This window comes from Microcaecilia unicolor, chromosome 1, assembly GCF_901765095.1.
Source record: "Microcaecilia unicolor chromosome 1, aMicUni1.1, whole genome shotgun sequence".
Classification (NCBI taxonomy): Eukaryota; Metazoa; Chordata; class Amphibia; order Gymnophiona; family Siphonopidae; genus Microcaecilia; species Microcaecilia unicolor.
In genome coordinates this window covers 282,693,595-282,708,485 of record NC_044031.1, presented here as the reverse complement: position 1 = coordinate 282,708,485, position 14,891 = coordinate 282,693,595, and the positions used below count along the sequence as shown (strand labels likewise).

Here is a 14,891-nt window from a genome sequence, read left to right as displayed (position 1 = left end):
TGGAATGAGAGTGGAGAAAAGACAAATGAATAGCAGCTGCTTGAAGGAGAATTAACAGAAAGACAGGAAAGTGGAAAAGAGAAACTTGAACCAACATAATGGAAAAATAAAATGACCAGACAACAAAGGTAGGAAAGACATTTTATTTTGAATTTATTAACTGAAATTTGTTAGCTTGAGAAATGTGCACAGCGGATATCATTTTATTGTGTTCAGTAGAAAAAAAGAAATATATTTCTGATTTTATTTCTCCACTGTAACATGCCGAGGTTCCGAGTTCAATTTTTGTCTACATATTTTTATTTCTAATTTGTGATCCCTTGTTCTGTATTTGGTGAGAGTCTGGACCCTAGCATGTCTAACACTAGTCCCGACCCTTGCTGTAGCTGGTGGGGATCCCCAACCTACATCAGCTGAGGACCTCCTGTAAAAGCAGCTAAAACTCCTTTCTACTAAGCTTGGCAGATGGCGGCAACATCCTTGAGCCACCGATAACTAAGCATGCATGGGGTGCCAGCATCGGTGACTCAAGGCATTGTTGCTATTGCTGCCTGCCAAGCTTGGTAAAAGGGATTTGTGGCTGTCTTCGAAGGAAGTTTTCAGCTGACAGAGCTTGGGGATCTTTATGAGCTAAATTATATTTTGAATTGGGAGGTGCCAGGGGAGATGAGGAGAGTGCGAGGAGGAAGGGGGCAGAGGCAGAGAGAAAATTTTGTGCCCACCCACTTTGGGCTCAGGCCCACCCAAAATTGGCCGTCTGGCTACGCCACTGGCCTGAGACCACTAGACTCCTCCAGGGTCCTGCATGCTGTTCTAATGGAGCTGAGTATAACATCTGAGGCTAGCATAGAGGTTGGTAAATAATGTTTTTCATCACATTTTTGGGGGGTGAGAGGGGGTTAGTGACCACTGGGGGAATAAGGGGAGGTCATCCCCGATTCTCTCCAGTGGTCATCTGGTTATTTAAGGCACCTTTTTGTGCATTATTTGTTCTAAAAACAGGTCTAGCTGAAAACTTCTTAGTTTTAGTCCTGGACGTTTTTGTTTTGTTCCATTATGGCTGAAAAACGTCTAAGTCTTAGGAATGCCCATGTCCCCGCCTGAACACGCTCCTGATACGCCCCCTTGAGATTTGGGCATATTTCTGACCTACTTCATAGAAAAACATCTAGAAATGGGTTTCAAAAATACTGATTTGGACGTGCTTGTGAGAAAAATGTCCAAATGCTGCTTTATGCCACTTTTTAGATGTTTTTGTGTTTCGAAAATGAGCCCGATGGTGTTCTACTGGTTATTTATAGTGGATTGATACAGTTTTACCAGTATTTTTTGGATTGTTTATTTTTGCATAGTTAAGTGGGCTTATAAGCCCACACAAAAAAGCAATCCTAGCTATGCCTGCTTAGCCTTGTGGGTGCTGGCACTGAATACTGAATTCCACCTCCCTCCCCCCCTCCCCCCCAGAACATCAAGAACTGTCCCTCCTCAGGCCTACCTGCCTGATCTCTGGTGATCTAATGGGGAACAGGCAGAAGTGATGTCCGTTTGCTCCTGCCTATGGCAGCTGCCCCTTCAAAATTGTTACCAGAACTTCTAGTGGCAGCCTCACTATTTTGGTTAGTTGATATATACCTCTACCATTTGTTGTTACTGCTTGATTTTGTGTTTAAGTTCTTCTTGCTCACTTTTTCCCTACTGGTTGTCTGACTATTATGTTGCAACATGTGTGTTAATTGCTTTACACCTTAATAGATTTTGTATTTTGACCATTTTGGACATCAGGTTCTGCACCGCACTGAAAAATAGCTCATGACTAGAGTTGCAGTCTATAAATATTTAAAAACATACACGCTATTGGGTTAATTCAAGAAAGGGCGCCGAATGTTAGGCGCAAAAAAATTGAGCACTAAGCAAGTATACTATAACAGAAACGTTGGGCGCTGAAGCCGTAATTGAATACTAGCGTAAGTCGATATTTGAATGTCAAACTTTAGATGTGAGCAATTATGCCATGTCAATGGCTGGTGTAAATATTCGTGCCTAAATACTGTCAGTTGTACACATAACTGCGCATTCTATAAACTTAGCCACATTAGTGCCTGAAATGGCCCTGATCCGCCCCTGTTAACGCACCCTTTGCAGTTACGCACTACAGAACTTAGGGGATCTCTTACAAAGGCACAGCAGTGTTTTTAGCTTGCGCTGCTAAACGCTAGAGATAGCCATAGGAATATGCGCGAGTATCTATCATTTAGCACATGCTTATTTTTAGCGTGTGCTAAAAACACTAGTAAAAGTACTCCTCAGGCACTAAGGGCACAATATTCAGCCAGCGATGATCGGTGTTTTGCCGACCGCTGTCGGCGTCATACCCAGAAATTCGATGCCAGGCTATGTCCAGACTTCAGCATTGAAGTTATGGGTTTGTTAAGCACTTAAGCGACCATGGTAACCCGCATGAAGATAGGACTGACTTTTATACGGTCCAATTTATGCAGTTATCAACACTTAACTGGCAGAGGGCTGACTCTGCCCCCAGGAACACCCCTAAAATAGTTGTTTTTTTTGCCATAGGCACTAACCAGAGATTTTCAGTGACACTAAACGGGTAAGGGCCACTGAAAATGACCAGTTAGCCCCAAACAGGCAATTTAAGCAGCCAGGATCCATTTTTGGCCAGTTAAATCGCTTTGAATATCAACCCGTTAGTTTACAGAATACTGCCTATGTGCAGTTATGCACATAAATGTAAACTGGCATCAATTAACACCACTTAAGATTCAATATTAGCAGTTAAAGCCAATTAAGTTAGAGGCTATTCTATAACTTGTGCTAATCACAAAATTGCATACCCAAGTTAATAGAACTAGGGCGTATGAGCCTATAAAGGCACTGCGCTCCTTTCAGAAATCAAGGAGTCAATATTCAAAGTGATTTAAGCAGGCCGAAGAGCCACAAAGGAATTGTAACCCTTATATACATTTTTCTTTAAGTTGTCAATCAAAGCTGAGTATTTCTGTTCTATATGCCTCTCTAAAACCAGAATGATTAGGATCCAGAAAGAGAATCCTCAGTTTCACTTCTGCCCTTTCAACCTAAATTTGAAATGGGGTCAATAGTGTTTAACTAGTAGAGGATCAAGCTGTGGAGTGGATCTGCTATAAAGGCCCTAACAGACGAAGAATATTTTGCCCACTTTTTTCCTCCTTCCTGGGACAAGGAAAGCTAAGGTCCAGGCTTACTCAGAAGAATCTCTGTGGGCTATTGTTGGGCTGATGGACTTCTTTATCACTCCCTGCTGAACAGGCAGTGGAGGAGAGGTCTCGCTAAGCCTGGGCAGAAGAGAGTGGCCCCTGCTGTCCACAAGCTTTCTTCTGCTCTCTACAACCACATATTTTACACTGTTTGACAGGTCCAACTAAAACTATAGTACAAGTTTCAAAATCCAGACTGCTTGGGGATTGGATCAGTCCAGATTTTTGGATTCTCCGGCAGTACTTTTAAAATTCTCCATCCAGCATCTCTCTTCACCATAGGAGGGGGTCCAAGGGCCTGAACCCAAAAGAGCCCACCCACCCCCACACCCACACACACAGCTACGCCTCTCCCTCCCTCCCCAAATGGTCCGGTATCTTTCCTCCCGCTCCCGGCCCTGCCTAAGGCCCTGTCTCACTCCCACCTATTCTGAAGTCTTTGCTGCTGCGGGCCTTTCCCCTCTGACCCATCCCCCCTTCTGATACAACTTCTTTTCAAAAGGGTGGGACAGGTCAGAGGGGAAAGGCCTGGTGCATGCCAGAGGCAGCATGTGAGTAAGGCTGCAACTGATGCTGCAGCACCAAAGACTTCAGAACAGGTGAGAATGATAGTGAGAGCAAGTGGGCAGGTCCGTAAATGGAGGGAGAGATGGACTGTGGGGGGAGGGGTCAGGAGGGAGAGAGAATGTGTAGTCTGGATTCTCAGGTGGTCTAGATTTCCAGCATCCGGATTTTTGGACTTCTACTGTATATGTATACTGATAAGAGGTGTCACCAGCTCCATGGGGCAGATAAGCTGCAAATTTCCAGTAACAGATATATTGGCTTTAAAGAAAAATAGATTCTCTACTAAATGGGATACCTTTGACTTAGCCAGTTCAAAGATGATACAGAAGCAAAGCAGAAGTGAGTGGAAAAATCCCATGTAACCTACCAAAAATTGGGTGCTTGCCATCTGCCAATACCTTCACAGAGTTGTCAATGCCTGCTGCAGGTCCAAGACCAAGAAGAGGAGGTGCAAAAGGAAAGTAAGCAGCTGTGGTAAGGGAAAAGGAGAGCAAGGCCTAAAAATTGCCTGGCACCTAAGTTTTCTAAATCATTTTTCCACTATGCACAATAATTTCAGATCTAATGAAGGAATCCATGTCTCAAATGCTAAATACAAATTTTGAATATCCTTAACATTGTTTCAAAAAAAGGGTATCACATCCTGCAAAGAATTCACTGTCCACAGATAAAGCAGTTCAGAGTTGTACTACCTTAGAGTAGAGCTGCCAGGGGCAGAAATCTGGCCCTCACCTTTCCGGAGAATGCTGGTCTGGTCTGAATATACCACCAGTGTTGGAACTTGCTCAACAATAGTGAGTGTTCCCTTATCAATGCTTTTCTCAAGTTTAATCTTCTTCCAATCAAGAATCATATATTGGCTGTTATAGGTTCCTTTTGAGAGAGGAAGGAAGACAGATAAGACACTCAAATCAAATTTTCTCCCTACAGATCAAAGACACTTTCTGCAGTCAATCAGAAGTGCATTTCAGCATTCAAGTAGTATATGTCTTTCAATAGTGTACTATATGATTATAATCTATAGATACATATTTTAGTCTCAGATTTTTCACAATTTTAATCAAATTTTCCTTTTTTTTTTTTAACTGAGTTGCTGCATAACAGTATAAATGAAAATCCAGATAAATCATACTTAGGAATCCGCATAATTGTGAAACCTTATAGGTCGATATTCAAAGCAATTTAACCAGCCAGAAATGGTTCCTGGCCGGTTAAATCGCCTGACCGGGCCTAACCAGTCATTTTCAGTGGCACTTAACCAGTTATTGCTGCTGAAAATGTCCAGTTAGCGCCTATCGCAAAACTAGCTATTTTGGGGGCATTCCGGGGGCAGAGTCAGCACTTGGCTGGTTAAGTGCCGATATTCAGCATGTAACCGACCAAGTTAAGGGCATAAATAGGACTGCATAAGAGTCAGTCCTATGTTTATGTGGTACCCCATAGCCAGTTAAGGACTGAATATCGCACTTAAATGGCTTTGCGTCAGCCAGATCCCTAAACCTGGAAATTCAATGCCAAAGTCCAGACACGGCCTGGCAGTGAATTTCCAGGCATAATGCCAGTGGCAGTCAAGTGCTGCCTGCTGAGTATCAGGTCCTTACAAAAAACAAGGGGGCCGATATTCAGACCATGGGAGGGAGCCAAGCTAACTCCCGCTGTTGCCGGATATTCAATGTTGGGGCCATTTCTGGTGACCAGCATTGAATATCCGGTTTATTTTTAGCCTGTTTAAATTTAGCGGGCTAAGTCAATATTCAAAGAAAGCTGGTTAACTTTAAACCGGTTAAGGATATACCAGCTATTTAAGTGGCCTGATGTGGCCGCTTACAATAGCCAGATATGAATTGAATATTCAGGGATAGCCGGCTATATCACGCGATATAGCCGGTTATCTCCTAGGTGCTAACCGGGAATATTCAGTGGGGGATAACCGGTTATCCCCCGCTGAATATCGCCGGACAGCTGGAAAAGTACCATTTAACTGGCCAGGTGTTGTTCCTGGCTGGTTAAATGGTTTTAAATTTCGGGGGTAGGGAATTAAGTGGTCATTAATTTAATTGGTCAGTAAAGGCTCCTGCCTGGTTAAATTGTGGCAAGCAGACTATCCATGGATTTTCAGGGGTACTTAACTCCACAGTACTATGGATCCAGTTAATGCCAGGGCAGTCCAGGGTCAGAGCTGAAGAGGAGCCAGACGTTGTATGTGGACACCATCGATATTCAGAGCATATAGGGCCATAAAGGGGAAAGGGAATGGGACTGGATAAACTGCCTTTCTGCAGTTTTTGCCCCTACATTCAAAGCAGTTTACATAGTGTATACAGGTACTTATTTCTACCTGAGGCAATGGAGGGTTAAGTGACTTGTCCAGAGTCACAAGGAGCTGCAGCGGGACTTAAACCAGTTCCTCAAGATCAAAGTCTACTGTACTAACCACTAGGCTACTCCTCCACTCCTAGCCCTAACTTTGCCTAGTTATCTATGCAGTGCTGTGCTGGTAAATTTTTAAACAACAGGCTCTCTCCCTGGTCCACCTCGGCGCCCCCCCGTCCACCACTGCCCACCTCAGCCCCCCCCCCCAAAAAAAAAAATTGCAGAGCTGGCTGTAGCCGGGGGGGGGGGGGGGGGCAATGCATTACTCTCTCCAGGAAAAAAAAAAAATGATCCCAGGTTCCAATCTAATTCATGTTTAATATGGGATAAAATGCCATAAATAAGTAAATAAATATAAACTTTTAACGTTCAGCACCTGATTCTCAAAGTGGACATATTCCAAACACTATAATGAAAATAAAATTATTTTTTTCTACCTTTGTTGTCTGGTGACTTTGTTTCTCTGATCATGCTGGCCCAGTATCTGATTCTGCTGCTCTCTATCTGTTCCCTTGACTCCGTTTCCAGGGCTTCCTTTCCATTTATTTCTTTTCTCCTTTCTTCTTCATTTCTGGTCCTCCACAGACTTGACTGTCCAGTGGATCCAGCTTCTGCCTATTTTCTCCATCCATGTTCTCTCCTCACTTCCTTTTCCCTCATCTAATCTCCTTCCTCTATCTTCCCTCCATGTCCAGCACTTCTTCTCTCTTCCTTCACTCCCCTCCATCCATGTCCAGAATTTTTCTTGCCCTCCCCTCCATCCATGTCCTGAAACTCTCCTCTCTCCCCTGCCCCCCTCTATCCATCCATACCCAGCAATTCTCTTCTCTCCCCTGCCCCCCCTACCCATCCATGCCCAGCAACTGTCTTCTCGCCCCTGCCCCCCTCTACCCATCCATGCCCAGCAATTGTCTTCTCTCCCCTTCCCCCTCTACCCATCCATGCCCAGCAATTCTTCTCCCTCCCCTGCCCTCCCGCTCCCATCCATGTCCAACAATTTTCTGTTGCCCCCATTCTCCCCTCCTGCTCCCATCCATGTCCAGCGATTCTCCTCCCTCCCCTGCCCTCCCGCTCCCAAACATGTCCAGCGATTGTCTTTTGCCCTCATCCTCCCCTCCCGCTCTCATCCATCTTTTTTTTTTTATTACCTCCGTTGGAACGCCGTATTATTTAAAGCCCTGCTGCCCATCTCTAGCCTTCCCTGTTTGCTTCTGAGTTCGTGCCCTTAGTCCTGCCTTCTGACGTCATACGTCATTCATCAGAAGGCGGGACTAAGGGCACGAACTCATCAGAAGCAAACGGGGAAGGCTAGAGACGGGCAGCAGTGCTTTAAATAACGCGGTGCTTCAACGGAGGTAATAAAAAAAAAAGATGGATGGGAGCGGGAGGGGAGGATGAGGGCAAAGGACAATCGCTGGACATGTTTGGGAGCGGGAGGGGAGGTAAGCATGGCCTGTGATGGCGCCCTCCTGCCATGCTTACCTCATGTAATGGAGCCGGCTCGCCCCAAAGAACAACCGGCTCGCAAGAGCTGTCAAAATTTAACAAGCGGCTCTTGCGAGCCGGACCGAGCCGGCTCCAGCACACCACTGTATCTATGTCAATATAGCACTGAATATCGTCCACTCGCATAACTTCCTGATACTGCCGACCCAGATAGTCAATGCTGGCCCCATATACCCCCAGATTCTATACAGTGCAACTTGAGTTGTGCAAGTAAATCAGGTCATATTGTGATTAGAGTGTGCAACTTAATTATCTTAAGATAATCGATGCCAATAATTGCCACTTAACAAGCAGTTGACACTAATTGTCATTAATTCAAATTTACACACACAACTATTTAAGTGAATTCTGTAAAGTGACACATGTATAAATTCTAAGATGCAGATTGGAAAGGGACATGGCCATGGGAGGGGCATAGGCATTTCTAAAAACTATACATGCTGTTACAGAATACACCTGCTCTGCCTAATTGAGGTGTAGGCATTTACACTAAGTTTTACTCAGTGTAAATGCCCGTGACTAAATTTAGTCGCGCAGATGGGCCCTAGGCCTATTCTATAAACTGCGTCTAAACTTTAGGCATAGTTTATAGAATACACCTAGGTGTACTTTTATCGACGCTGATTTTTAAAGGCACCATATATAGAATCCAGCTCATAGGGACTACACTAAACATGTAGGGGTGAACCAATGGACATATATTATAAAGGATTCACCAGAGATGTATGGAAAAGAGCATACGTTTCTTTAAACTAACTCTACTGAAAGCGCTTGTGCCAATAGATTTCTCATCAAAAACTGGTCCTACTTTGGACTGACATTTTATGGTATTATAGCTGTGCTTGAAACCATTTAGGGGCTCTTTTACTAAGGCACATACGAACGTACAACACACGTCAAATTGGAACTACTGTCCGGCTACTGCATGCCCTGGGTGGTAATTCCATTTTTGACACACGTCCAAAACACGCGGTAGAAATTTTCTACCATGTGGCGCTTACCTAGCGGTAATCAGCAGTGTGCACATGCTGACGATTACCATCCGGTTAACACATGAGACCTTACCACTAAGTCAATGGGTGGCAGTAAGGTCTCATGCCAAAAATGGACGTGGCTGTTTTTAATATTGCCGCACGTCCATTTTTGCCCCACCCCTAAAAAAAGGCCATTTTTGCAGGCGCGCTGAAAAATGGACCTGTACGCATCCAAAACACGTGCCTACACCAGCGCAGGCCATTTTTCAGTGCGCCTTAGTAAAAGGGCCCCTAAGATGTCTGACTCCTGACGCAGGTGATTATGCCAAAACATGGCACTGCGTCTTCTCTTGAACATTCACTAACAAGCCTTTTCTTTGTAGGACAGACTTTTGGAGACCCATTTTTGGCTCGTTTACTTTTTTCTATTTTATATTAATTAAACTTGGCTATTTTGCATACATCCCTGGCAAATGTTTTACAACATATGTCCATTGGTCCATCCCTACTTTTTTGTGCAGTTCTTCATGTTGTAGGGGAACCTTTCTCCTTTTTCTGGTGCCCATATAAGGCCTGCCTCTAAATATCTTGGTCTAAATCAGCCAGTGATGGTCAACATTTAACACTGGCTGATTTAGACCAAGATATTTAGTGACACTGACACTGACCATCGCCAGCTGAATATTAACCAGTTAATCCTTGCCTTCTTAATTCAACTTTACCTGGTGCTTTTATATAGCTTTTTTATGAATAAACAAAGTCTGCATAGTTAATTATTACTATAATATTGCAATCCCCCATTATATGAGGATTCCTGAGTGATGATAGCTTTCTCTGGAGTCACTGGAGGGAAAACATGGGATGTCCCTGGGTGGGAAGGAAGCCCAGCCCAAGGGGTGTTGAAATGAACTGCAGAAAAAGTAAGTTTGTTATTTGATTGATAAGGGAGGTGGAGCTGGAGTTAATAAAGGCCCTGACGTGTGAGGGAGAGTGGGTTTTGGTTGCCTGTACCCCTGCTGAGACCCTTGGAGGAGAGGTGGATCCCAAAGTGGCTAAATAAACTCAGGCTGAATTGAGTAGTTGCTGCCCCATTAAGTGGCAACTGTGAGGGTGTGAGAGCTGAGGGTTGGTAAGGGGAAACCAAAGCAGGGACCTGGACAGGGGAAGCCTGTTCAAGGCCAGGGTGCAGCTCCAGAAGTGTCTGAGGGATGTGGACTGTGATCAAGGAAATACAGGAGCAGCCTTGGATTATTACCTAGCCTCTGGGATGGGTAAAGGACAGGAGTACCTGTAAATGTATAAATACCGAAATTACTAAGATCAAGTTTGGGAAAAGAGGGCTGAGGTTGTAATACATAATCTTGAATGGACAGGAGGCGTTCTACTGTACAGATTAAGTTATAAAAATTAATTTGACTGCTGTTTGCAGAAAGTTCAGTAACGTTGAGTTTGCTTCAAAAGTCACTATTGGAGTGCTGTGTGATTTCTTTGAAGCGGGAGTGAGGATGCTTGCTCCCCAGGCTGGTGAGATACTGTAAAGAAGCCCCACTTAAATTCCCAATTCCCCCGGGTTTCTGTTCTGGACCTTGACCCACTCTAAAGCCTGAACTGGAAGGACTATGCTGAATGGAGAGTGTGGAATGAGCAAGAGTGTGTTGTTGGTAGAGCTAATATCTCTGTGACCCATGGCAACATGGAAGGATCTGAGCTGGTGCTGGTGGATCTGGGTTAGATACTATTTTCTCAACCAGTCCAGCTCACCAAGGGGTCCTTTTACTAAGCTGCACAAGCATCTGCACGTGCCAAAATGAAGTTACCGCCCGACTACCGCGTGGCTGTTGCAGTAATTTCATTTTTGGCATGTGACCGATACGCACGTCTGAAAAATCTTTATTTTCGGACGCACGTAGCAGACACGTGCAGGTCATTACTGCCAGGTCTATGGCTGGCGGTAAGGTCTCAGACCCACCCGCGCCTACACTACCGCAAGCCACTTTTCAGCGTGCCTTTGTAAAGGGACCCCTGAGACACTTCCTCATATTCTCATTAAACTACCGTATTTTTCGGACTATAAGACGCACTTTTTCCCCCCAAATTTGGGAGGAAAATGGGGGGTGCGTCTTATAGTCCGAAGGTAGCGAGTTCCGAGTTCGGGATCGCCCTCCCCTACTCACGTCACGCGATGTTCCCTGGTGGTCTAGTGACATCGGGGCAGGAAAGAGCCCCCTCTTTCCTGCCCAGCGCTCTGCTCTCCGTCCTCCTGTATGCTGCCTGACGGTCTCGGCGAGATTCCTGCCCCGACGTCACTAGACCACCAGGGAACATCGCGTGACGTGAGTAGGAGAGAAGTGGTGACAGGGCCGGGGGGAGGGCGATCCCGAACTCGGACAAGACGCACCGGAGCACCTAGGTTTTAGAGGAGGGAAAAAGGAAATTTTTTTTTTCCTATTTCCCTCCTCTAAAACCTAGGTGCGTCTTATGATCCGGTGCGTCTTATAGTCCGAAAAATACGGTATTTAAAAAGGGGTCACAGTTAAGTTTACACATAAGGGGGAAGTGCACTCCCAAATAGACATGCTTGTTCATAAAGGAGCAATCACCCCATCTGCTAAATCTTCCCTTATACCCCACAAACAGCAGCTATAGGAAGTCTCCATCCCCTTCCAAACTGTTAATATTTTTGTCATCTTATAGCGTAGACTTAAAATGCATTAAAGCAGCATTTATTTCATGTATCCACAAATTTAACCCCATAGCAGCCATGTGAAAAATAAACCCCAGAAATCCTTAGAAAATATGGTAAAAATTAAAAAACAAAAAGCACATGGAATAGCTTGGCTATTTAAACATCCACCCTTCCCTCCCCCTTGTACTTCTGTAGGAATCCTAAATACTTTCAAAGTTAATGTTTACACTAGACATTAAACACACTGGATTAACAGAAGACTACCTGAAATTTATACACTCCAGTACTAAATATGAAGTAGGACCAGAAGCACAAAAGTTGAAGATAATAAAAGATCAAAATAAAATATTTAGGGGCCCTTTTACTACCCGGTGGTAGGGCTACCGTGGGTTTACATGCGGGAAATCTGCCCTACCACCGGGCTCGCTCAGGAGCCCAGTGGTAGTTCTGGCTTCTGGATCACACTGTTTCTGGTGTTAGGAAATTGTTTTTCTATTTTCTAGTGCTGGGGACATGCACAGCAGTAATCAGACAGCACTGTGTGCTGCTCAGTTACCACCAGGTTAGCTCCGGAGCCGTCATCCCCTCCTAAATAGGAGGCAGTAAGGGTTCCTGCAGCAAATGGCCACGCGCCAATGTGTTTCATTAGCGTATGGCCATTTACTGGTCCTTTAAAGGAAATTACTTTTTACCCACTGTGGTAAAATGTGGCCTCAGTGCGCGGGATGCCACCACAGGCCACCACTTAGAGAGGTGAAGTGAGGAATTACATTAGTGCATTGAAAATGCCACCAAAGTCTTTAAGAAATGCATACCATGACCCAGTAGAGCACAACTGAACAGCAGGATGATTAGCCAGCATACAGGAAAATTTGGAAGAAAGCAAAGATAAAAAAAACATTGCACTATGGGTCTCCATAGGGTTACCATATATTTTCTCCCCCCCCCCCCCCCCAAAAAAAAAAAGAAGACATGCCCTGCCCCCTTTCACACACCCCACCCCATCACATACCACCCCCACCCCCTTTCACACACACCCCGTCCCCCCGTCACACCCCCCTAAGGGTATCCTCCCCTCACTGTACTGCCCTGGTGGTCTAGTGACCTCTTCGGGGCAGGAAAGAACCCCCTCTTTCCTGCCCGGAGTGCCTGCATACTGTTCAAACTTTAATGAAGGACCCGACGCAGGTCATATCATATTTTTGTGTATTTATTGTTAATATGTTGACTTTAGTTTTATCAAAATGTTGTTTTAGTCTTTTTTTGGATTATATGCATGTTTTTAATTATAATTATCATTTTATGTATATTGTTTATTTTATATTGTTTTACAAGTTTGTATATACACATCTTTATATTGTTTTTAATAGATCCCGATGCAGGCATTCCACCGAAACACAGCCCGGGCCGGGTCCCTCATTAAAGTTTGGTTACAAACCCACTCTTGGAGGCCCATTTTGCTTTGTTTTCTGCTCCTTGGATTCACTCTCCTCTGTTGCTTTGCTGCAAACATCAAAAACCTTGAGGGCCCCTTTTACCAAGCTGCAGCTAAAGGGGGCCTGCGCTTGTGTCGGTGGGTGTTTAGCGCACGCCGAGGCACCCTTTTACTGCAGCAGGTAAAAAAGATGTCTCTCTTTCCTGCAGGAAATGGCCTCGGGGTAGCTGAAGCTTCTGTTTGATCTAAATGATAATCCTTCACCATACTTTCTGTTTACACAATTGATAGAGCAGAATTATACATTTTTACACATTTTTTGCTCTCCAAAGTTTGTTAAGACTTTAACAAAAGTGAATATTCAAAGTTGTTAAAATGTTTTTGCTCAGTGTTCCAAAACTGTTTTAGAAATCTATGGTGAAAATTAAAATTTGAGTAAAACATAAGAACATAAGAGTAGCCATACTGGGTCAGACCAATGGTCCATCTAGCCCAGTATCCTGTTTCCAACAGTGGCCAAGCCAGATCACAAGTACCTGGCAGAAACCCATATTCTGGCTATATTCCATGCTACCAATCCCAGGGCAAGCAGTTCCTTCCCCATGTCTGTCTCAATAGCAAGCTATGGACTTTTCCTCCAAGAACTTATCCAAACCTTTTTTAAACCCAGATACCCTAACCTCTGTTACTACATTCTCCGGCAAAGAGTTCCAGAGCTTAATTACTCGTTCAATAAAAAAATATTTCCTCCTATTTGTTTTAAAAGTACTTCCATGCAACTTCCTTGAGTGTCCCTTAGTCACTGTACTTTTGGAATGAGTAAAAAATTGATTTACTTCTATTTGTTCTACAAGTTCACTATCAAAAAATTGGGAAAAATAATCCAAATCTCAAAAAGGTATAGCGAAGGGTGGCCAAAATGATAAAGGAAATGCAACAGCTCCCTTATGAGTCCAGTCTCAGTCTCTCTCTCTCTCATATCATATCAAGGTTTATATTAGGATAAGAAAATTAGAAATTCCAAGCAGATCAAGGTCCATAAGCCCAGCAGTCTGTCTCCAACAATGAACACTCAGGGACACAAATAATCTAATCATGTTTCCAGGACAAACTGTGCTAAAATAATTACCCTCCTAAGAAGCACACACATTTTCTTAGAACTGTAAAACATTATCCAAATCGTACATATTTGAGACAAATCCAAAACATCTTAAGAAAATCACCTACTGTACACAACCTTGGGTGAATCTCTTCATAAAGGCAGTTAATAAATCCCAATAAATAAATACATAAACAAGCCCATCACCCAAGCAAATATGGTTTCTATTCCTAAGGAGGGGTAAAGAGAGACTGGGCAGCGTGGCTTTTGCCCAGCATTTGAAAAAGATTATTCTGGGAAGACCTACAAGAAATAACTTCAGCCTGACCTCTGTAGACTACTTTTTCATAAAATACATGGATGGAGCTTTACTATACATGCCCTTTCAAGCCTTAATGTTCCCCAGATATGTTATATTTAGGTTCAGTTTTGCTACAATTATTCTCTCGCACACCTCCCCCCTTCATCCTTACTTCGGAACCCACTTTCTCCCTTTGCCTAACATAGCAAATGAAGACACAATTTTACATATATGAAAAACACAGCACACAGCCCAGAAACAAACATAGGGGCCCTTTTACCAAGCTGCAGTAGAAAGGTCCCTGAGGTACCAGCCGTGTTTGCTACTCGCTGAGGCCCTTTTACCGCATCAAGGCCAGAAAAAACCTTGGCCATATGGTAAGATTGCTCTTTCCACATGGCCATGTGAGGGAGAGCACTTACTGCAATCCACTGAGGTGGTGATAAGGGCATTCGCGCTAACCCAGCAGTAACAGGGTAGCGCATGGCACTGCCTGATTACCACCAGGTTAGTGCCGCACTAAAAAATAATGGCCATAATTCCCCTAGCGCGGGAAAAGGCGCACTCTGAGGCTGGAACTACCGCCCATGTTGGGCCACAGTAGTTGCAGATTAGCGTGTGGTAAGCCTGCGTGGGGCTTACAACCACTTTGTATAAGGGCCCCATAATATTTAGGCGCTGAGTTACAAAGGCTTT

At 44.2% G+C, this 14,891-nt stretch overlaps 1 protein-coding gene across 3 annotated transcripts in view; it reads right to left on the bottom strand.

Annotated features, from left to right (window-relative positions):
* The window catches only part of PLBD1 (phospholipase B domain containing 1), a 147,812-nt gene that overhangs the window by 18,374 nt on the left and 114,547 nt on the right, over positions 1-14,891 (bottom strand). For all 3 annotated transcript variants that reach the window (XM_030207166.1, XM_030207148.1, XM_030207158.1), the window contains one exon: positions 4,554-4,694. In XM_030207166.1, coding sequence (XP_030063026.1) covers positions 4,554-4,694 — 141 coding nt within the window. The remainder of the gene's footprint in view (positions 1-4,553; positions 4,695-14,891) is intronic.